The sequence below is a fragment of the Zingiber officinale genome, chromosome 1B (assembly GCF_018446385.1).
Source record: "Zingiber officinale cultivar Zhangliang chromosome 1B, Zo_v1.1, whole genome shotgun sequence".
Taxonomy (NCBI): Eukaryota; Viridiplantae; Streptophyta; class Magnoliopsida; order Zingiberales; family Zingiberaceae; genus Zingiber; species Zingiber officinale.
Window position 1 is genome coordinate 38,606,093 of NC_055986.1, and position 25,238 is coordinate 38,631,330.

Sequence of the window (25,238 nt, forward strand, 5' to 3'; positions counted from 1 at the left end):
CCAATAAAATTTAGTATTTCCAGAAGCACGGCCTTATAAAAGCCGAACTTCAACTTCTGGCAAGTTCCTTCGCTGTAAAGACGCGCACGTGCGAGAGTGAACGGAACCGTTGTAGAGTTTGAAGTTTGAAAAATCGGAAGCGGACGGTTTTACAGTTCTGTTTCCATTCCCCCTTTTTGTTTCTTTTCTCGATTGCTCCCGTCGAAAATGGTTCCGAATCAGTAATCAATAATACTCTCGATCCCTAATGATTTTTTTATTCCGGGGAAGGTTGATCCGTCGCTGTCAGGTAGGCGGGGAGACTCTTATGGCTTTTTCCGGTGACGAGTGCTGATCGAGGGTGTATTTCTTACACATTCTATCCTGGCTCGTCGATTGAAGCTTACGGCGATTTCAGAAAGCTAACAGCTGCCTGCCTTTCTCTTCGACTGCGGCAGCCATCGACCACTCCGCCGAAATGCCTTGCCTCAAGCTCCCGTTCGGCGGAGGAAATCGCGGTAACTTCTTGCTATCTGTTGTCGGTTCAGATCGAATCTAGTGATCTCCTTTCCGTTCTTTTACTTTTCTGTATTTGGGTGAAAAAAATATGAAAATTTGGACTGATGGTTCGAGGTTGCATCTTTTTTCTTGCAGTGGTTATTTAGTAGCTTAAGCAAAGGAGCGGTTTACTGCTACAATTGTCGGGGTTTGTTTTTCTTTATACCTTTTATTTTCTGAGGCAAGTCTGATTTATTAAATGGTTCATCTCTAATTTAGACCACCTTTTCTGTTATCAAGCTACAAAATGAAAGAAATAAGGACCAAGGAAGTCGGTGATTACTGTTACAAGTTTATGTTTCACTGAGTGTGCTAAATGATTGTTGTATGTCTTCACAGACACTTGATTGAAGTCTAGGGATTGATCTCTCACCAAACAAAGTGTTGGGATTAAGTCGATGGAATTACATTGGAGAGTTGCCTTGGCTTGTCTTTGTGGGATTCTCTTGTTCAAGCTCGCCGCTTGTGGTTAGTCTAAATTGTTTTCAAGCACAAGAGTTTGGGATGATTCATATATGCCACTAAATTTGGTGCTTTGTTTACAGATAATCCTTTGACACAATCGGACAGTCTAAAGTGGATGTGCATTTGTAATGCTAGTCCTCTTGAAAATGCTCCTTCACTTAATTCCTCATGCGGTTGCATTTATGGTATGCATAATCTACGCTAGACTTTCCTATTAAAAACTAGAAAATGGTTGATTTTATTCACAGTGTTGACTGAATTATAAATAGGTTTTGAATTGTCGCTGCCGAGAAATTCCCAAAGAAGAGAGGCTCCAAGATTGCATAGATATAAGTTCAACATTTGGTGTCTATGTCATATGCAACCTTCTATTCACTTCTCTCGCTAATTCATTTCTCAAGCCTGATTTGTCTTGTATTTATGGCAAGAACCAATTCATGTTTCACATAAAAGTCAAAACATATACAGCATCAACTGTGCTTTAGATCCATGGGGATTTTCTCCAGAATCAGGGACTGTTTCCCATTCAAATGTTTCAATCAATCAGTATGTCTACCGATGAATAAATTTATAGTAGGAGCATGCCATTTATCATGGTTCATTGCACTATATCCATATTTAAATACCCACTGACTAACTAATCATGTTAAATAGAAAATCTATTATGGTTATAACCGCACCTAAGATTGGATTGTTTCTGCAAGATTTGAAGGATGTATATAATGGTATTGCAGAAATAGGTACACGTATTGTTAGTTAAGATATAAACAAGACAAACAACAGATATACAAAAACATTATTGATTTAAATACCTCAATAGTTCTATGCATGGCTTTCCCTGCGAAAGAGTGTCATCTTGATTATTCTGTTGTGACACTAACAGGAGTTACAGATAGAATGACATGGAATTGCTCTTGTGCAACACTAGGCCCTCAAATCTCTGGGAACATTCTTCACAACACTAGTTTCTCTTCCTGCAATTGCACCTTAGGTAACTTCCTCTGCTGTTGAATTAAAGTTATCTGTCTGGTGTAGCTCAAAAATTATTCAAACTGAAATTTACTCAATGGATAATATATGGGAAGAGATAGCCTATATCGAATAGTTGGTACTATTTTGTATTAGGAATTAGGATCATTATTAACTTTGGCTTCTGTAATTGTACTTCTTCTTCTATGTCTTATGCAGAGCATGCAGGAACACCTGCAGTCTCAAAGAAACACCTCCCTAAGAAAGTTCTTGTGGTCATTGTGCTTTTCTGTGTTGTACTTGCAACTGTTACACTGCTCGCTTTGTCTTCATACTGTTTCTATTGCAAGGATAGACTTCCCATTCAACAATCACAAATTTCATCATCAAAGGATACGAGTTATAACAGTACAACGAACTTGATAAGTCATCAAACTTCACAAACCAAAACCTGCTTATTCCTCAAACCTGTATCAGGTAAAGTACAAACTTCACTTAATTCCAATTGGAAGACCAGTGGTAGATTCATCCAGTTTGATTGGTTATGGATTCTCTTTAACTTCTTGCAATTAGTGAACTGGTAGAGGTCAAGCTCTGCTAATCACTTGTCAACAACCTAATTTTTCCGCATGCTTATAGTGAAAAGTTATTCATCAACCCTAGATAAAACCCCTACTAAATTGGTAAAAACAACTAGTCAATGACACATTCCCATTGATCAGTGGCGAAACATAAGAGGGGGCTTTAGCCCAGGCTAGCCTCCTCCTTATAGGGGTACATTATCTAGTCCAAATACCAAAGTCCATTATAAATTTTCTAACTAGCCCAATATGTCCTCTTTTCTATGCCTAAGACTTCAAATTTAATCCAAATTTTAGAAGCCCAAATATTTTCTAACTAGTCCAGATCTTGAATCCATAATAGATGAGTTTGATGAGAAATTTCACAGAGTAAAACATAATATCAATGAACTTGATTTATTGTATTTTTGGTGCCTTGTATGGTTATTCTCTTTATACTCTTTTAATTTGTTTTTATTTTTTGAATTATTTATTTATATTTTGTTGAAATATTATCATTATGATATTAAAGACTTGTTATATAATATGATACATTAATTTTTGTATGAACAAAATGTTTTCATATAAAAAAATGATGATTTATTTTAAATTTAGCCCCCCCCCCTGAATAAAATCCTGGTTTCGCCCCTGCCAGTGATATCCTTGTGTTTTTACTATACAGTTACAACTATAGTAAGATAGTCACAAAGGAGACCAAGAAAATTCTAGTTAAAAGATGATTAGGGGATCTAAATGTTGATATATAACCATAGATAAGATTTAATTGGGGGGGGGGGGGGGGGTAAGAAAGTTTTGCTAATCATGTTGCTGATTAAGTTATTAAGAATGCTCCTCTTTTTCAAGAAAAATTTACTTTCAAATGCTCTTTTCATTTCAATTTCTGCATGTTTTTGCTCTTGCATCTAACTGCTGGCTTTTCACTGATGGGAAAATTTTCTCTATGATGCAGAAATCATACAAAAGCTACCTTTCATGTTTGTAAGTGGAAAGGGAACATTATCCAGCGCAGTTATCCAATTTTCCTATGTTGAACTGGAGCAAGCAAGTAACGGATTCTCAAAGGATAATCTCATAGGGATTGGGGGGAGCAGCAATGTCTATCGTGGCGATTTAAAAGATGGAAGAACAGTTGCTATTAAAAAATTAAGACCGGTAGGAGGGTCAGAAATTGATCCTGAGTTTTTGCATGAGGTATTGTACTATTGTTTGAATACCTGTTGTATGTTTCCCAGTACTTGTTCAGTTGTGGGCCTTTGGTGAGCGGTCTAATCATATTATTGATGGTCTATAAGCACTAAAAATTTTCAAGTTAGCTTCACTCTAAATTTAACATCTGGTTTTGTTGTCAAGTACTTTTTTATCTTGAAAAGTAGGCTACTGATTTATAGTTAGCAGTAAACAGTTATGATAGCTTTGGGTGAAAGTGAAAATTATTAATAATTAATTCTAATGTGCATTTTTTTTGGCGTAAGACTGTTTATACACAGTTCCTTTTTCTCAAATTGTACCTGATTTAATTAGAGATGTGAAAAATAATCAACTAAACAGAGTCTGTAATTTTAAATTGTTCATGAATTCGTTTACATTGATATCCATATTTTCTGTGTTGTAAATGTACTGTCAGGCTCTCATTTTTTTTTATCTTGAAACCTTCTTGGTACAGATTGAACTGATATCGAGGTACAACCATTGTCATGTTGTACTTTTACTTGGATACTGCATAGAGAACCAAGGAAGGCAATTAGAGAGGCTCTTGGTATTTGAGTATATGTCCAAAGGGAACTTGAGAGATTGTTTAGATTCAAAGCAATGGAAAGAAACAATGGACTGGGAAACACGTGTGCAAATTGCACTAGGTGCTGCAAAGGGTCTGGAATATCTTCATGAAGCAGCTGCTCCCAGGATTCTGCATAGAGACATTAAATCCACCAACATTCTTTTGGATGAGAATTATAAGGCTAAGGTAAGCAACTTTCCTTGCACTATCAAACACAGTTAGCTTTTATTTTCCCAGTCATATTTCCTCTCTAGTGAAGATATCAGCATTGCTAGAAAGATCTCAATGGAAAAGATCCATTAAGTCAAATCCAAACAGGACTACACAACTTATATGCATAAAGTACTTATTTTGCTGCTTTATAGGCAGTGACTGTCATTTATGCAAAATAATTACCCAAGTGGATCCATCATTGCTGAAGTGTCATTTGGTACTTAAACAGTAAGTTTAACTAGTTGATGGATATACAAAAGTAATAATAGCATGAACAAGAGACAAAGTAATATGTTTTGCCTAATTTATTTTCCTCTTAAATACATTTTTCATAGCTGTTCTATACTTAGAACTTTTCAATATTCTTGAGACAACAGAATTTATAGTTGAAGCAACTTAAAAGCTTCGTCTATAAACTTGTATTGCTATTATGCTATAGCATTTTTAAATGTGCACCAACTATGAGGTTCTAAGAAACATGTACAACAAACACAAAAATTCTATTAAATTTCAATCTCTCAGCTAATCTAGTAACATGTCAAATTTTTAATTTTAAATTAGAATGCCCCAAAATTTTAGATTATTATGGGAAAAATCAATTTATTGAATTTTTTTGTGGGTACTGTGAGAAAATTCAATTTACATTGCCATTATCAATAGTTAGAATTTCTCACGCTTGCTATATTTTTTTTTTTATTAATTATACAACTTTCACTTTTCTTTGATGTTTGAATAGATATTTTTCACTCTTCTTGTAGATAACTGATCTCGGCATGGCTAAACAACTAGTCACGGACGATCTTAGTAGTTGTGCCAATTCTCCAGCACGAATGTTGGGGACATTTGGGTATTTTGCACCGGAATATGCCATCGTTGGAAAAGCATCACAGATGTCAGATGTATTTAGCTTTGGAGTGGTTATTCTTGAGCTGATCACTGGTTGCAGACCCATTTTTAAATCAACAAATAAAGGAGAAGATAGCCTTGTGATATGGGTAAGTTTCTCAAGCATCAATCTGCTTTCTATTTCTTAAAAATTCAAGCATATTTAGCTTTAAACAAGCTTCTCAATATTTCCCATTGGTAAATTCAACTCTTTTTTTCCTGAGTTTAGGAGATCCTGATCTAATTCCATCAATAAACACTTCTACATATACATATTCCTAAATTTTAAGGATTAAATAGCCAAGTGGGTAAACATTGCTAGTAATTGTCCTTGTGGGTATACATTTCGTGAAAAGGACTTTGCAAGATTAAAAGGTCTAAGCTTTCACTTTTCATCAACAATATGACACAAAGCAAGTAGGTTTACAGTTCAATTTTTTCAGTTATTGTCCTTGTGGCTCAGTAAATGCATTGCATTATTTTAGTCAAGCATTTTGGAGAAACAACTTCGTGAAATTTAAAGGACTAAGTTGTTGTTATTGAAAATAAAAGTAAGTTATCTATGATCTTTTATGTTGTTCTTTGTATTTTTCTTTTTCTTATTTCTTATTTGATTCTGGTAGGATCTAGAATATGCCAAACCATTAAAATGTTTCATATAATTTCAGGCAGCAAGTCGTCTCCGTGACAGCAAACTAATTGTTTCTGAATTACTGGACCCGGCCCTACGAGGAAAGTTCCCTGAAGAAGAGATACAAATAATGGCTCATTTAGCAAGAGAATGCCTGCAATGGGATCCAGATTCAAGACCAACAATGAGTGAAGTTGTTCAGATCCTTTTAACTATTGCTCCTGGAAAGTCTAGAAAGAGAAATATGCCAACAAGTCTTCAGTGGGTAAATAATTCCTTCTTCTTTCTCCGTGAAGCAACAAATTTCCTTTTGCAAAATTCAGCTACTTCACTATGTGGTATCGTTTACAAGTATTGCCCTTGTTAATATATATTCTCTTAGTTTTAAACATTTAGTAATTCACCTAGGCAAACTGTTGCAACACAAAAGCAAAAATAAGTTTACTTAGAGATCTGCCATTATTTGGTGCAACGCAGGAGATAAACTGTCTCATGAAGAGGGGATATTATTATGCAAGATATGATTAATATGAGAGGACTTGGATCCCTTTTGAAGACTCAAACCATACGAAATAGAAAAAAACTAAAAATATCTAAGAAAATAACTAATTATATACACAGAAGACTCGATCAAACTACAAACTAGAAACTAGGAGATGAACCAAATTAAATTAAAGCTCTACTAAAACTTCCCTACAATCCTAAATCCAAGTCTTTCTTTAAAAGTGATTTCTCTTAAAGAAGAGAATCTATCAAAATAAACACGTGCAAATCTAAAACTGTTTAAAAAAAATTCTTTCTTCATTAGTTCATTTATGGATAAACATAGGGGTAGTGTCAAATGGACACTCGTCAGTTGAATCACAACAAACTCTGTTTGCATTATATTTTACAAAGGAATTTTTATTTGAGTCATGCAATGATCCATTATCCTTTAACTACAATTATTTTCACCCATTTAGAGAATATTCTGCCTTGGTCACTGGATAAACATTTCACAAGTTTGCATTTAGAGACAACACATGACATGAATAAATGCATTTGTGCATTTTGTGAGCATACTTGAAAATGATATTCATGCTTACTTCCTAGTAACTGACAAGGCTCCTCATTTTTGAATCAATAATTCAGTTCCTGATGTTTTGAAATAGTTGTATGATCACGTTGAGCAGCTATACATAAACCAATGGGTCGGTCAAGCCTATTGTGCAATGTAGATGCATCGAATAAATCATTTCTTATATATTCCTTGTATCATTCCTATGAATCAAACTTAAGAACAGTTATATTATCTATATTCCTGTTTTATTCCTAATCTTTTGTGTTCAGTGAGCCAAACTCGACAATCCATAAAAGAAAGGTGTGGAAATGGATCATTTTTGTTTTTTTGTTTTTGACTTTTTAATATAGCTTTCATCAATACTTGTGGTACGCAGGAAAGTTTCTTGCTTTATATGGTTTTTCTTTTGCACCTTTACAGAGTTCATACGCCCCCAGCTCCTGGGAATCCAATCCAATTCAAATTCCAGAAGTTAGAATTGAACGACACGAATCCAGTGGAGTCAGCTCTGCTAGATGGTGGCATCCTCCCTGTTCCATGTCGAAACCAGTCGAACTAAACTTGTGCGATGAGCACGGAATCCTTCATACAGATGAACCGATGTCGTCAAGATCAAACTCGCGGAGTTGGTGGTCCTTGGACGATGAGAATGTGGACCTGACCAAGCCTCGTCTTGAATCCTTCGTACAGGCAAGCATGACATCCTCCCTGTTCCATATCAATACCAATTGAATAGTAATTGTGTGGCAAACACCAAATGAAGTTTGAGATATGATACGATGTGATACCGATGGGATCAAACTCGCAGAGGTTGTATAATAGCTAACTATTTTAAGGGCCTAATTGTAAATTTTAAAAATTTTATGTACTGAATTACAAAATACCAATTAAAATCTATGCTGCTACTGCTTATAGCAGAGGGTCAGAGTTCTAAAAAAGAGGTGATCCAGTTTACAAAAGATATAATGATGTGGTCTATTTCATAACCTTGAAGGTTACTATTAAGGCTATGAATCTGTACCTGGATCTTAGGAGAGCTGTGAAGATTAAATTCTGGTCCATAATGAGGCTCTCCTGTACACTAGAATGGTTGGGGAAAGACTAGGTTTTATCCGCTATTGGTTGTCAAAAGCTACTACTAAGTATAAGAATGGAAACCATTATCAAATTACCAGGTTATGAACCTTGCATTGCTTGAGGATAGTGCTTGGTTGAAGATTTTTAGCAGTAGGGTTGTAAATGAATCAAGTGTTCGTGAATAAGTTTGGTATTTAGTTTGGTAAAAGCTTGTTTATGTTCATTCAATATACACAAGATCAATTAAATAAACAATTTTGAATAGCTCGTTAAACTAAACAAACAAGTTTGAACACATATGTGTTCAGCTCGTTAACGTTCATGAACAATGTTTGTGAACAACATTCGTGAACAATATTCACGAATCATATTCATTAATAAAACTTTTATTAATATGTTAAATAAATAATAAAATATAATAAAATATAATAAATAAATAAGTTTGAATTATCAAGCTCAATAATCAATCAAACAACTAAAAGTTTAAAATAATCAAATAAGCTTGAATTGAGAGCTCAATATCATCTAAACAAACCAAGCTCAAACCAAGTTTGAATTGAGAGCTCAATATCATCTAAACAAACCAAGCTCAAACCAAGTTTGAATTGAGAGCTCAATAATATCTAAATGAACCAAACTCAAGCCAAACTTCAAATAAACTCAAGGTCATAAAAAATAAACCAAGCAAATTTGAACAATCATTTCAAAGACTTAGTTCATTTTAAGCTCGCTCGGCTTGGGTCAGTTACCTTATCAAACAAACTTGAATACCCCAAAGCTCAACTCGGCTTCGCTCGACTCGTTTATAGCCCTATTTGACAGTAACAATCTTTAAGAAGATTCTAAGGGATCAGAGTATGACTCTTTTGTGAGTTTTGTTTGAGGACTAACTTTGTGCTATGATTGAATTTGATGTTAGAAATGAGTATTGATGATTGAGGGATTAATTGATTGGTCTTTGCATTAAAGTCGTTGTGATTAGAAGAAATTGGATTAAGTTTCTTGTCATCTCTATTATTCCTTGATGTTTGGACAAAAGCTAAGTTTTCTAGTATGCTTTGGTTTGATATTCTGGAGTTATACTCAACATTTAATTTGTTTTGTAAAATATTTTTTTTAATTGTTTCTCTATATTTATTTTGATCATGATTTAATTTATTAAAGTAGATGTTATGCTCCGTAATTATTTAAACTAAATTAATTAGATAATAAATGCAATAGTTCTGTTGTAATTTCAATTTTATGTCCTCTGGAAAAGTAGCATAATTTATTTAAACTAAATTAATGAGATAGTTTTTTTTACTGGGTAGATTGTAGGTTGATCATCTTCTTCTTTTGTGAAATCTTTGAGTGAATTGCATGATATTTTTACTATTAGATGTATTATGGATCGTACAGTACATCTTTATCTTTGTGAGTTATCCATTCTGTATATTTATATATATTTATGATGTAATTTATTTTGGATGAATGATAGATTTTTCATCCTTATATACACGATGCATTTGTTTTATTAAATACATGGTCAGTTATTCATCTCTATATATAACGCATCATTTACTAAGTGCATTTTAAGGGATTGTTACAATCAAACATTGGATGGGTTGAATGATTAACGTATGAGGTATTATCATCATGAGATCTGAGGTTTAAATCTTGATAAAATCGAGATAAATGTCTCTCTTATGTGCTAGTCACTATTCTAAAGGTTAGTAGTCGCCTGTGATTTACCTCCTCTGTGTTGGCCCTGGGACGGGTTGGCGGAGGTGCTGGAGGCGAGCGTATTCGCCTTTTGCCATCATTTTAAGGGATTGTCACCCTTATACTCTATTCTATTGGATATATGTGAATAAAGAACAGACAGAAGAAGAAGAAATTTCATTATGAATGAGACTTTAGTCTTACATTGAGAGTTTTAAAACATTTTGGTTGGTTTATATTCATTCACATGCTTTGATGATGTGAACAAATGCATATGGATAGACTCTCTCACGTGTGAGTGTGCAGGGGAGTACAAATTCAATGTCCGAATTGCACTGAACCAAGTTGATTCGTGTGCAAGCATGATCTGCGCGCGCCGAATATCGGTCGGAGCAAAATTTGCCCAAGTGGAATAACCAACATTTTGCCACGTACGTAAACCTTTTTGCTGCTTGTATAATTGATGTATTAAAGAAATATTAATGTAGCCAAGTAAAACGCTCTTATATAAGGAGGCTACGACCATAGGCAAAAGGTTGCACGCTCAAAAAAGTTGAAGCTCTTCACCTACGTTCCCCTTCTCCTCTATCATGCATCTCTTGTTCGACGAAGTACCCATGATAGCAATCGGGAACCTCTCAGTTCACCATGACTATCAATGCTTGGTGGGAATCACGGTTCAGGGGAGTACAAATTCAATGTCCGAATTGCACTGAACCAAGTTGATTCGTGTGCAAGCATGATCTGCGCGCGCCGAATATCGGTCGGAGCAAAATTTGCCCAAGTGGAATAACCAACATTTTGCCACGTACGTAAACCTTTTTGCTGCTTGTATAATTGATGTATTAAAGAAATATTAATGTAGCCAAGTAAAACGCTCTTATATAAGGAGGCTACGACCATAGGCAAAAGGTTGCACGCTCAAAAAAGTTGAAGCTCTTCACCTACGTTCCCCTTCTCCTCTATCATGCATCTCTTGTTCGACGAAGTACCCATGATAGCAATCGGGAACCTCTCAGTTCACCATGACTATCAATGCTTGGTGGGAATCACGGTTCATCGTTGTATCATATGAAATAGACGACCCGAGAAAGCCTCGAAGCACAGTTGAAGGTGGGCTGAACTTCAAGAGATGGTAGCAGAAGATGCTCTTCTACTTAACCACGCTCAATCTAGCTCAGTTATTAACTGAGAACCCTCCCAAGTGTGTTGAGGATGCTGATGTGCAGACCATCAGTGCAGTGGACGCATGGACTCATTCTGAGTTCCTTTGCCGAAACTACATCCTCAATTGTCTTGCTGGCTCATTGTACGTTGTGTATAGTATGAAGAGAACGACTAAGGAGCTGTGGGAATCCTTGGACAAGAAGTACAAGATGGAGGATGTAGGGGCCAAGAAGATCATCGTGGGTCGATTCCTGGACTATAAAATGGTTGACTTCAAGACGGTGATTAGCTAAGTCCAAGAGCTTCAAGTGATCTTGCATGAGATCCACTCAGAAGGGATAGTTCGGAGTGAAACCTTCCTGGTGGCTCTATCATTAAGAAGTTGCCCCCCGACTGAAAGGACTTCAAGAACTACTTGAAGTATAAGCAAAAGGAGATGAATGTGGAGGAACTTATTGTTAGACTTCGCATCAAAGAAGGCAACAAGAGTTCAGAGAGCAAGCTGTTCTCTTAGGCTACTATGAAAGCCATTATGGTCGAACATGGTCAAAACTCGAAACAGAAGAACCCCAAATCTTTCAAGATGGGACCCAGAGGAGGTATCAATAGGAAGTTCTCTGGGAAGTGCTTCGACTATGACCGAGTGGGTTACAAATCTTTGGAGTGCAGAAAGTTAAAGAAGAAGCAAGAGGCTAACCTGAATGAGGGACCAGAAATAGACGACCTCTGCGTTGTGGTCTCTGAGTTGAACCTGGTGGGTTCAAACTCGCGACAATGGTGAATTGATACTGGAGCCACCAGACATGTGTGCTGCAACAAAGAGCTGCTCCACAACTTCGAAGAAGTCAATGGAGACAAGCTGTTTATGGGGAACTTAACAACCTCGGACATTATGGGCCAAGGAAAAGTGGTACTAAAGATGACCTCGGGCAAGGACCTTACTCTGAAAATGTGTTGTATGTTCTGAAGATTCGGAAGAATCTAGTGTCTGGATCACTGTTAAGAAAGCATGACTTTCGCATTATTTTTTAGTCAGACAGAGTTGTACTGTCTAAAAATGGAATATTTGTTGGGAAATGCTATATATCTGATGGGTTATTTAAGCTCAATGTAATGGTCATTAGGCCTAAGATAAATAAAAATAAAAGCTCTTCTACTTATATACTTGTGTCTTCCTGTTTGTGGCATGATAGAGTAGGACATGTTAACTTCGATGTGTTGCATAGATTAATAAATATGCAAAGCACTCTTACATTCCACCTTAACCCGAAACACAAGTGTGAGATTTGTGTTGAAGCAAAAATGATACGGTCATCCTTTCAACATATTGAAAGAAGCAACCAACCACTCGGGCTAATTCACACCGACGTGTCGACATCAAAGGTACACCAATACATGGTGAGAATAAATATTTCATCACTTTTGTAGATGATAATATAAAATACTGTTATGTGTATCTTCTCAAAAGTAAGGATGAAGCTATAGAGAAATTTACACTCTATAAGAATGAGGCTAAAACCAGCTTAATAGAAAGATTAAGGTAGTTCGAAGTAACCGAGGTGATGAATATGTATTACCGTTCGCTGAGTTGTGTGCTGAATATGAGATCAGACATAAAGTTACAACTCCTTATACTTCTCAACAAAATAGAGTTGTTGAGCGAAAGAATCAAACTCTAAAGAAGATGATCAATGCTCTTCTATTGAGCTTTGGACTGCCAGCATTCATGTGGGGGGAAGATATGTTAACAGCTAATTATCTTTTAAATAAGGTGCCTCGAAAGAAAATAGATAAGAGCCCTTATAAGTTATGGAATAAAAGATAACCGTCCTATAAATATTTATGAATATGAGGGTGTCTTGTCAAAGTGTTGGCGCCTCATCCGAAAAGGATTAAGATAAGACCAAAGACTGTTGATTGCATATTTATTGGATATGCATAGAACAATAGTACATATTAGTTTTTTGTGTATGAATCACAAATATCATAGATATACAAGAACTTGATAATAGAATCGAGAAATACCTCATTCTTCGAGCATGTGTTTCCATATAAAACCCGAGAGGATGCTAACTCCTCAAAACGGGCACATGAAACACAAGGTGAAGAAGACGATGATGAACTAGTTGAGGTTGAGCTTAGACGGAGAAAAAGAGCTCGGGTAGAAAAATTGTACGGATTAAATTTTATCACTTTCATATTGGAAAGTGAGCCCTGAAGTTACTTAGAAGCTGTAGGCTCTTCTGATGGACCTCACTGGAGAGAGATAATTGCAAGATCACACTTGGGAACTTGTGGATCTTCCTCCTGGAAGTAAACCACTAGACTGCAAGTGGATCTTCAAAAAAAATGAAGTCAGTTGGCACAATTGATAAGTATAAGGCTAGATTGGTAATTTGTTGATGCAGTTTTATACTAATGGTCTAACTCGGGTTTTGATGAATGACAAGTAAGTTAAGTTAGGTTCTGTTGTGATCTAACCACATGATTAAGTATGTAGTACGAAGTCCAGATAGGTCGATGGGCCGACCAGATATCTGGCAAGAAACCCAGCTAGGTCAATGGGTAGACCGAATAGCTGGTACGAAGTCGAGATAGGTCGACGGGTTGACCGAATATCTGGCAAGAAGTCCAGCTAGGTCAACGGACCGACCGGATAGCTGGCATGAAGTCCAGACAGGTCGATGGACTGACCGGATGTCTAGCAAACCGGTAAGTTAAGGTAAGTCACTTGAGGAGAGTGACTCGGTGAGGTTGCATCCCATTTGAGGGGATAGTAGGCGTTGGTCCAATTTATGTTCATTTCGAAAACCTAAATTGAGACCCTGACTAGATTCGGATCTCGGGAAGACAGGATCTAACTCATAAATCTTTATAAAATATTCATGAATATATTTTTCTAACTCTATGTTTAGATAAAAATGTTGACCTTCAAATTCTACATGCGTAGCAATTGACAGAGCTTGATTCCGAGTTCGGAGTTAAAACATTATGGCCTTCGAAAGATTGTTATGTCGGACCAGCAGTCGAAGGCGCCCTCAAGCAGTGGAAGGCACCTTGAGCTTGCTTTGAAGGTGCCTTGAAATGCTTTGAAGGAGCCTTCCAGTGGATAAAACTTGCAGTTTGCAGATTTTATCATCATCAAAGATAGGGGATAATATTTACTTGTGGAGGTGCCTTGGAGAAGCTTGAAGGCGCCTTCCACAGCCTATATAAGCCCTGTTTGTGCATGATTCAAGACACAACTCATATACAAGCTTCTACGCATCCGATTGAGGTTCCGACTACTCTGGCCTACTGCTGTGACTCTGCTACGACACTGTTGCGCCCGACTACTGTCGAGGAACCAACCGACGCCGAGCCTAAGCTGACAATCTTCAAAGGTGTTAGGAAACGAGCTGTAATTTGTGTATTTAAGTATTTGCATAGGACAAGTGCAGGGTGTTGCACTTGTTCCATCTTTTTGTACTCGATTCCCTTTTTCGGAGGTATAAGAAAAGGTATTTTAGTGGATTACCCATCGATAGGTCCACGAGACCTGGGTCTTGGAGTAGGAGTCGCTAAAGGCTCCGAACCAAGTAAAACCGAACGCGTGTTATTTTACTTGCTTTTTTATTCCCATATTTTCTCATAGTTTTCCACTGCGTACTGAGTTCTTAAAAATGAAAAGACCAGTTTTTCAAAAACCAAGTGATTTACCCCCCTCTCACGTGTGACTCGATCCAACAAGTGGTATCAGAGTAAGTTCTGCTCTGAATTGGTGCAACCACCAATCAAGCCAGGGGGAATTATTTTATTTTTAGATTTTAGTTTTTCGTATTTTATTTGAATTAGTAAAGTTTACCTCTTCAAACAATTCTTTCTCATTCGATTTTTACTCGAAGTTGGTACAACACAACTCGAGTCGTCGATATTTTTTTCTTCAAACTCTACTAATCCAAAACCTAGTCTTAATATATTCCTTTTGATTTTTTTTTGCAAGAAAAATAGATCACAAAGAGATGCTCGGAGGAAACGTCAACGAACCACCACCATACGATCAAGATTTCAACTATTGGAGGCAAGGAATGGAGTGCTTCTTGGGAAGTAAAAATATTGACTACTTGTTGATATTAAAAAGGGCTTCTCGGGACTTAGAGTTGAATAAAAAGGTAACTGAGTCAATTTGTACTATTTTACCTAATAATATTTTATGCAGATTAAAAAGGTTCGAGAATACATACGAGCTTTGAACCCAATTGATCAAGCTTCACGAGGAGTCATTGAAGCTAAAGGAGCAAGCCAAAAGTGAATTCAGACTCGAGTTAAACCCAACGAAGAAAATTACAGAATTATGGATTGAACTTAAGGTTAGTAATATTTACCTAAATATCCTGTTAATAATAGTTTAAAAAATATGCATGTTAATTTAGATATTTCTAAAAATGTACATAAAAATAGTGTATTTGACAATACTTTCAAAAATACCCTTAGGATATTATCTGATAAAACAAACTAATTAATTTAGAAAATCTAGAAAATTTAAAAATAATTAATAAGCCTAAAAATTTAAATGATGACCAAATCAATATAGACAAAATCAGGATATTTCTTAACACAACATTTAATAATATAGTTAAAATCAATTTGAGTAACTCTACTCCTAAGAAAAATTCAACTAATAATACTAAAAATATAGTTTAACACAAAAATAATTCAAATGAATTTGAAAGTTAAATATTAATCTAAAAAATTTAAATTTAAAGTTAAAAAAATTTAAAAATTTAAATGATAATAAACATAAAGTTAATATTGATCTAGATAAAATTAATAATTTTTTTAATAAAATATTTAATAATCTAAATAATATCAAGACAAATTCAATCCAAAACCAAGATAACTTAATTAATAAAAATTTAAATATGAAAGATAATTCAATTAATTTAACAAATTTGAAATTAAAAATTAATAAAAACTTAAATAATCTTTTAAATAAAGGTAACTTAACAAGTTTAAAAATTTTAAATTTTAAATTTTAAATTCAAACTTAATAAAAAGTTAAATATTAAAGATAATTTTTAAGGAAGGACAATTTAACCAACTTAATTACTTCAAAATTAAAAACTTGAGTTTACATTACAATTAATTAAACCTTAACTAAAAGACACCAAACTAGTGTTGGACCCCGTGGTAGTTTTGATATGATCAACCAAGTTGGTTAGGTCTTGCTGTGTTTGATCCCTGTGTCTGAGTGTGCAGGAGCTTAGGAGCACAGGAAGTCGAGCGGAAGACGCAGCTAGCGAGAAGGACGGCACGGGAAGGGAGCTGACGGGCTCGGTGCGCCCGAAGGAGGAGAGAGCTACGGAAGAGTACTCCGGTGGGCGTGAAGAGCGTGCGCGGCGTTCGAGGGACGTTAAGCCGGGACGGAAGGCTGCTCGAGGAGAAGGCCGGGAATTGGGTTCGGGTGAGCCCTGTTCCGGTTGGCCGCAATCACCCAAAAGAAAGGAGCTTCGGAAGCCAAAGCGAAGAAGAAAAGGAGTCAAAAGAAGCTGGAAATTACTGTAGCAGAAAGTTACTGTAGCTTGAAGGCGCCTTAAACAAGCTTGAAGGCGCCTTCAAGCCTGTTCAAGGCGCCTTGAGCAGGCCAGTTTGACCGTTTGCGCTGCGGATAAAGTTTTATCCGCAGATCGAGTTGGAGGCACCTTGAACCCTGTTGGAGGCGCCTTGGACTCTCGGGATAAGATTTCCAGGGCCTATATAAAGGCCCCTGGAGCTAGGAATTCAACAACAACTCAAGCAATCAATCTGTAATCAATTCCTAGCAACTAAGTGAGCGTTTTAAGTGTAAAAAGGCTTCTCCGCCTACAGTAAAGGAGATTCTGATAGTAGAGCTTTTTCATCGCCCTGGATTAACAACCTCCTTGGTTGTAACCAGGTTAAATTATGTTTCTGTTTCTTTTTTTATCTCCTTAATTTAGTTGTTATTTTATTGCTGATTTAAATTCTAAGTTGAAATCCGAGGAGGGTATAGTTTGTTTTTGTTTTCAGCAATTCACCCCCCTCTTGTCGGTCTCTGCTGCACCAACAAGTGGTATCAGAGCCTGATCGCCTTAGAAGGACTAACCGCCAACTGAAGCACTACGATCAAGACGATGGCCGGAGCGAACATCCATCCCCCAAAGTTCGACGGAGACTTCACCACTTGGAAGCGCAAAATGGAGGTATTTTTTAAAACGGATTTTGATATTCTTATTACAATGAAATATGGTTTTGCAGCGCCGAAAGACAAAGAAGAAAACACATGGAGCAAGAAGGAGCAAGCAGATTTCATTGCCAACGGAAAGGCAGAGTTCCACCTACTCAGTGTGCTGCCGCCGCAGGAGGTAAATCGGATCGGAAGCTACGACTCAGCGAAAGATCTCTGGGAGAAATTCCTAGAGCTTCACGAAGGTACTTCCGAAGCGAAGCTAGCGAAGCACGACATCCTCCGGAACCAGTTAACGAACCTCCGGATGAACCAAGGTGAGAAGGTAGCGCAACTCCAAGCGAGAATCAAGGAGCTGATAACGCAACTAACGAACCTTGGAGAAGAGGTAACCAACCGGGATTCCATCCGATACGCGCTCAATGCATTCCCGAGAACTCCAGAGTGGGCCTCCTTAGTAGATGCGTATTACATCTCTAAGGACCTCGAGGTAAGTACTTTAGAACAATTATTTTTGACTTTTGAACTTCACGAATCTCGAGTTTTAGAACCCAACGGAACAGAGAAAAGATGAACAGTTTTGACTCCGAAGCCTCAGTCGACGAATCCGAAGCGGCACTACTGGTAAGACGCTTCAATAAGTTTTTTAGTACTAACAAATTTAAATCGCAGAGGCATCATCGAAAGAAAAGGACGGTTCGTTGCTACAACTGCAACGAAGAGGGGCACATCAAAGATGACTGTCCAAAGTTGAAGAGAAAGGAGAAAGAAAAGGAAAAGCCAAAATACGAGAAACCAGAACCCTCCAAGTACAAGAATCTGAAGGCTACTTGGTCAGATTCGTCAACCTCTGAGTCGGACATCGAAGAATTCTCAGGGTTAGCGCTATTGGCGAACCATCAATCGGAAGAAAACTCAAGCTCAGAGATGAGCATCGATAAAGGGGGAGGAACATCAGAAGAAGAAAGCAGCAGTGAAGGGGGAGTGTCACCAGAACAGGTAAGTAAGGTACGCAATCTAACCCCAACTCAATCTTTTAAATTTATCAAGTCTCTTTCTAAAGAGTTAGATCAATTAGAAAAAGAGAATTCTGAACTAAAGTTGAACCTAGCAAGAGCATGCCCGTTAGAAATGTATGATCATCTAAAATCAGAAAATGAAAATTTGAAATTAGAAATTGAAAAACTGAAATCTGATGCATGCTTAAATCAATTTCCAAATTCAAAATTAAGAATTTATGGTAAATTAAATTGGTATATAAGGAAACATCGAGGTCAACTTAGGAAAATACCAAGAAACTATGTACCCCTTAGATTTTTGAATAATCCTGTAGGAAGGAACCTCTATTGGGTTCCAAAATCTGTGCTTAATTAATTTTTCAAAAATTAAAAGCTTACAGTGAGAAAATTAAACATTGAAATTCCTTATGGAAGCTTTGTCTAAGGAAGTGGTTGTTGCTCCAATAACCAAGAAGGCCTAGTGCCTCGCCACGACCTGGAAGCTAAAATATTGAAAGAAAATGTTTAATTAACTTTCTGAAAAAGCATTAAATAAGAATTAAATAATACTTTGAAAGTTTATCAAAATTTTGTTAAAATAAACAAAAATTCCATAGAATTTTTTTTTCTTAATTTTTTTTATGGTTAGAAAATTTTTTTTTGGAGAATTCTAAAAGTTCATTCACTTGACTTAGAAATTTTTTTTGGGAACCCTTGAACATTTACTTAGGATTTTTTTTACTTAGAACTTTTTTTTGAAAATTCATTTTAACTTAGCAATTTTTTTTTCAAAAATTCATTTTTAACTTAGAAAATTTTCAAAAAAACTTCAATCTTACTTGAATATTCTTAAGACCCCATTTTTGCTGTGATCAAAGGGGGAGAAAAAAGTACAAGTTTAGGGGGAGTTAGAGAAAACTTAAAATTTATTTTTTAAAAAAAAAGTGTTGCAATTTTACTAATTGCAAAAATTATTCGTAACTTGTTAGTTTAGTAATTTTTCTTTAAAATTACTATTTTTTGTCTATTTTTAACCCTAACTTGAACTTGGGTTGATGAACATCAAAAAGGGGGAGATTGTTGGACCCCGTGGTAGTTTTGATGTGATCAACCAAGTTGGTTAGGTCCTGCTGTGTTTGATCCCTGTGTCTGAGTGTGCAGGAGCTTAGGAGCACAGGAAGTCGAGCGGAAGACGCATCTAGAGAGAAGGACGGCACGGGAAGGGAGCCGACGGGCTCGGTGCATCCGAAGGACGAGAGAGCTGCGGAAGAGTACTCCGGTGGGCATGAAGAGCGTGCGCGACATTCGAGGGACGTTAAGCCGGGACGGAAGGCTGCTCGAGGAGAAGGCCGGGAATTGGGTTCAGGTGAGCCCTATTCCGGTTGGCCGTAATCACCCAAAAGAAAGGAGCTTCGGAAGCCAAAGCGAGGAAGAAAAGGAGTCAAAAGAAGCTGGAAATTACTGTAGCAGAAAGTTACTGTAGCAGAAGTTACTGTAGCTTGAAGGCGCCTTAAACAAGCTTGAAGGCGCCCTTGAAGGCACCTTTAAGCTTGTTCAAGGCGCCTTGAGCAGGCCAGTTTGACCGTTTGCACTGCGGATAAAGTTTTATCCGCAGATCGAGTTGGAGGTACCTTAAACCCTGTTGGAGGCGCCTTGGACTCTCGGGATAAGATTTCCAGGGCCTATATAAAGGCCCCTGGAGCTAGGAATTCAACAATAACTCAAGCAATCAATCTGTAATCAATTCCTAGCAACTATGTGAGCGTTCTAAGTGTAAAAAGGCTTCTCCGCCTACAGTAAAGGAGATTCTGATAGTAGAGCTTTTTCATCGCCCTGGATTAACAACCTCCTTGGTTGTAACTAGGTTAAATTCTGTTTCTGTTTCTTTTTCTGTCTCCTTAATTTAGTTGTTATTTTATTGCTGATTTAAATTCTGAGTTGAAATCCGAGGAGGGTATAGTTTGTTTTTGTTTTGAGCAATTCACCCCCTCTTGCTGGTCTCCGCTGCACCAACAACTAGTTGACACCTCCAAAATAATAACTTACCCGACAGGGTAATTAGGATTAGTTTAAAAAGGGACAAAAGTTTAACTTGACCAATGGTACTGGTGAAGTTTTGGATGATAGTAAGTTAGGGAAACTCTTGTTGGATCGTGAGAATTCGATAGAGGGGGGGGGGGGGTGAATATCGATTCGAAAAATAAAGAGTGTAAGCGCGGCGGAATTAAAAACAATAGACAAATGAACACGACGTTTTTACTTCGTTCGGAGCCTGTGACGACTCCTACTCGAAGGCCCGTACTCCGTGAGTACTTTCGTTGGGCAATTTACTAGCAATTCGAAATAATAAATACAAATACAGTACAAGAAATGCTAATAAAAAGTAAAACAAAGCTATACCGACAGAAGGAAAACTACAAGGACAAGAGCGCGTTGTCGGAGCTTCGTTAGCGTCGTTGGAGCGCAGAGCAGCAGAGCAAGCAATCTGAGAGTTCTGAATTGATATTGAAGCTCCACCCCTGGGGCTTCTTTTATATGCTGCTCCGGGCGCCTGGATCCCTTTCGGGCGCCCTGGTGCGACGTGGCAAGTCCCATCAGCGAACTCCATGTGGCGACGACTCGACATGGATAATATTTGCTTCCGGGCGCCCGGATCTGTTCCGGGTGCCCGGATCCCTTCCGGGCGCCTGGACCTCCTATTTCCAGAAACTCCTTCTCCTGCAAAATAGAGTTAGTCCGAGGCAAATATATATATCCTGTAAAACAGATTGTTAACACAATTAAAGTTCAACAAAGTAATATGATTTAATAGAAAAGAGTATGACTTAGATTCCGTCTTTCCGAGACTGGAATCTAGTCACGATCTCGACTTAGATATCCAAAATGGATCTAAGTCGGATCGACGCCTAATGTTCCCTTCTCGGGAATACGTCCTCTCAGTCACTCCCCTCTAGTGACTTACCTTACTTACCTGCCAGACGTCCGGTCAGCCTGTCGACCCGTCTGGACTTCGTGCCAGCTATCCGGTCAGCCCGTCGACCTAGCTGGACTTCGTGCCTAAGCGTCCGGTCAGCCTGTCGACCCGCTTGGACTTCGTGCCAGCTATCCGGTCAGCCCGTCGACCTAGCTGGGCTTCGTGCCAGACATCCGGTCAGCTCGTCGACCTGTCTGGACTTCTCCTGCACACTCGATCAAAGTGTTAGACAACAACAAACTAACTTAACCTGATTTGTCATTCATCAAAACCTGAGTTAGACCGTTAGTGCTACCCGCACTAACAATCTCCCCCTTTTTGATGGAATGACAACCTAGTTAAGTTAGTGAAACAGATGCAAGAAAAAACAAGTAAAAATGAGTAAATGGTTTTTAAGTTAAGTTTTGTGTTTTCAAATTGGTTTAGCTAACTTAACCACCTAACCCTCCCCCTTTGTCATTTATCAAAAGAACTAATGTCAAGTAAGCATAAATACAGACTTCAGATAAAGTAGAAAATAATGTCAAGCTAACCTAGGGGAGTTTAAAATTAAACGATAGTTTTACTTTTATTTCTTAAATCCTTGAAAAAAAAACAAAGTCTTGAAAAATAGCTGATTTATAACTTAGTAACTTTGAAAAAATTTTAAGTTTGCAAACATCACTTTCAAAAAAATAATTTTCAACACTAGGTTTTTGTAAATCAAATTATTAAAATTAAGTTAATCCTAATTTTTCAGAACTAGATTCAGGATAATTTTCAAAGTGAAGTTAAACATTAAGAAAAATGATTTTGAACTTTACTTTTTGTTTTCAAAGGAGTTTGGTAAAACTAATTTTGGTAAAGTAAGATCACATTTTTAAAATAATTTTTAAAATGAAGGAGTTTTCAAAATAATTTTGTAAAATTCTTTTTCCAAAATCAAATTTTCAAAGTTCAAAAGTACTACTTTCAAAACCATGGTTTAAAATACTTGAAAAAGTTCAGGTTTCAAAGACTAAGTAAAAAAGGATAAAAATTTTGTGATTTAAAATAAACAATTTTGAGTTGATTTTAAAATTTTTTTCACAATTTTAAACAATTTGATTTTGAAGATTGATTTTTAAACTTTGATTTTCAAAATTAAGTTTAAAATTCAATTTGAAAAACTGAATTAGTTTTATTTCTCCCCCTGAACCTGACATTAAATCAAATATCTAACCAGTTAGTTACTGACTGACTATCAAAAGATAGCAGCTTTCACCTGGTTAGTCAAGTTAAGTTCAAACTTAACTTGATTAATGTATATTTTGTATTTAACGCCCAGACTTATATCGATGCACTAAAATAAACATCTTAAGTCTTAGGCAAGTGGCCTATGCATCTCACCCCTTTCTATGTTCGTCAAACACAAGCAAGGTAAGCCTAGGGTTTTGGTGAGATGCTCAAAAACTAGTCCTATGGGTACATACTTTCTAAGGATTTTGAACTAGTCTAAGGCTAAAAGTATTTTTAAAAATCTAAAAATAGGAAAGTTTTGAAAATGAAACATGTTTAATCTATAATTTGAGAACAATCATTTTGAAAATATTTTTGAAATTCGAAACTCCTAGTCTATTAGGCACATTCCTAGTTTTCTACGCAAATTGCTAAATTCACTTTCAGGGAGTGGTTTGGTGAATATGTCAGCTAAGTTTGACTTGGACTCAATGTATTTAAGCTCAATGTCACCCTTAGTAACATGATCCCTGATAAAGTGGTGCCTGATTTCAACGTGTTTGGTTCTTGAATGATGCACTGGATTTTTTGTTAAATTGATTGAGCTAATATTGTCAATTAAAACTTTTACATTTGTGATTTTTAAGTTGAAATCTTTTAAGGTGTGCATCATCCATAATAATTGGGCTACACATTCTCCTATGGCTATGTATTCTGACTCAGTTGTAGATAGTGCAACACAGTGTTACTTTCTACTAAACCAGCTAACAAGTGATGGGCCTAGTAGTTGACATCCACCACTTGTGTTTTTGCGGTCTAATTTACATCCAGCATAATCTGAGTCAGAATACCCTATTAATTCAAAGTTATTGGTCCTAGGATACTAAATTCCTACATTTGTTGTTCCCTTAAGATATCTAAAAATTCTTTTGACTTGAGTCAAATGGGATTCTTTAGCACAGGTTTGGTATCTAGCACACATACTAACTGCAAATAAAATATCAGGTCGACTTGCAGTTAAGTAAAGTAGACTACCTATTACACTTCTATAATACCTTAGATCCACTGGTTTTCTATTTGGGTCATTGTCTAAGATTGTGTTTACTGCCATAGGTGTTTTTATTTCTTTTGTATTTTCCATTCTGAATTTTTTAAATAATTCTTTAGTGTATTTGTGTTGATAAATGTAATTTCCTTCATTTGTTTGTTTGATTTGTAATCCTAGGAAATAGGTCAATTTTCCTACTAAGCTCATTTCAAATTCTTGTTCCATTAGGTTAATAAATTCTTCTAAAAAGTCTGAGTTAGTTGAACCAAATATTATATCATCTACATATATTTGTGCTATAAATATGTCGTTATTTAGTAATTTAACAAACAAGGTTGGGTCAATTTGACCTTGGTTGAATCCTTTGGATGTTAAGTAAGATGTTAGCCTTTCATACCATGCCCTGGGTGTAACGCCCGAAAATTCTCAAATTATTTTTAGAAATATTCTATGATTTTTCTGGAATTTTTAGATATTTTTCCGGAATTTTCCGAGTAGCGGAAGCAGCAAAAATAATTAGAACCGCAAAATAGCTTAGGCGGGAATCGAACCCGAGACCTATGGCTTAGGGATAATGTTGGGAACCAGTTGAACCCAGCCGGGCCGTGCTGAAAGGAAAGGGAACCAATTATAATTATAATTGGGTTGGCCGAATTAGTTACTTAGTATAAATAGGGAGGTTAAGTTGGGGGTTGGTTTATTTTGAGAACTTGGTTCGGCAACATCAAATTTCATCGTGACCTATCCCTCTCCCAAAAACCTTCACCGCCGCCCACTCCTCTTCCTCCTCCTCATCTCGGCGCCCAAGCCCCAAGGGCTCTCGGATCACCTTCCGGCGACGACTCCAACACGAAAAAGGTTCTTCTCCGCGAGAGGAACGCAAAGACGTGAGCGGATCGTCGAGAAGGTCATCTCCACCGGACTTCTAGCGAATAGAATCGTAAGAAATTACGAACAGGAGGTAAGAAACCCCTCACCTGCAGTATAATAGCTACCGTTTGATTTTCTGTGCATTAGTTTAGTTATATGCGTATGTTTTCGACACATAGGGTGTATTTAACCCTCCTCGCAGGTTTAGGGATTTAGTGAGTACCTTTAGATGGGCCGGACACGTCTTTTCTCCTTCAGTTGGAGGTTTAGATGCGGTTGGGTGCCTAAAGGTAGTCTCCCTAATAGAGAGGGGAGTTAAAGCACACTAGGTGGTCGATTAAATAACTAGCTTAGAAAAATGCAACCTAGGCATTTTTATTAGCACAGTTGAATGCATTAGAAGCATCTAAATCAGTAAATCAGTTTATTCTAGTTTATATGGGACTACGGTCCAATGGGTGGGCTCCCACAGTCGCCTCTAGGTTCAGACAACCTAGCTCTAGGTTCAGATAACCTAGAAACAGCTATTTAGAACAGTTTAGCTATACTCAGTATTTGATTAGATATCCATTGGGCTGGGCTCCCATAGTCGGTCCCTAGGTTTAGATAACCTAGTAGCTCTACTAAATTCGGGATTTGCAATCCCGGGTCTAGTTAGAGATGCGCGCATAGCAAGTACAGTTGCCGGGGCCAAACAGCAGCATGATTACTATTTTCACTTATTATGATATTAGCTTTCAAACTCTTAATTCAATCCAGTGATTATAGTTTAAGATCAGTTTTAGCTTAGTTCAGTTTCAGTATCATGCTCCAGCTTAGTTTTTCTGTGTGAATATGCATGATAACTTTATGTGCAGTTGTTATACATGTTTATATGTTCAGCTTTAGATATGCCATGATTGTA

General features: G+C 36.9%; 1 protein-coding gene across 1 annotated transcript in view; it reads left to right on the top strand.

The window, feature by feature from the left end:
* Window positions 1-211: 211 nt before the first annotated feature.
* Window positions 212-25,238, top strand: part of LOC122055200 (receptor-like serine/threonine-protein kinase NCRK) — a gene marked incomplete at its 3' end in the record, with an annotated part of 32,362 nt that continues 7,335 nt past the window's right edge. The window contains exons 1-11 of the mRNA XM_042616579.1: window positions 212-497; window positions 634-685; window positions 877-1,005; window positions 1,083-1,187; window positions 1,886-1,993; window positions 2,191-2,448; window positions 3,502-3,743; window positions 4,216-4,515; window positions 5,301-5,537; window positions 6,096-6,323; window positions 7,539-7,808. Coding sequence (XP_042472513.1) covers window positions 936-1,005; window positions 1,083-1,187; window positions 1,886-1,993; window positions 2,191-2,448; window positions 3,502-3,743; window positions 4,216-4,515; window positions 5,301-5,537; window positions 6,096-6,323; window positions 7,539-7,808 — 1,818 coding nt within the window. The remainder of the gene's footprint in view (window positions 498-633; window positions 686-876; window positions 1,006-1,082; window positions 1,188-1,885; window positions 1,994-2,190; window positions 2,449-3,501; window positions 3,744-4,215; window positions 4,516-5,300; window positions 5,538-6,095; window positions 6,324-7,538; window positions 7,809-25,238) is intronic.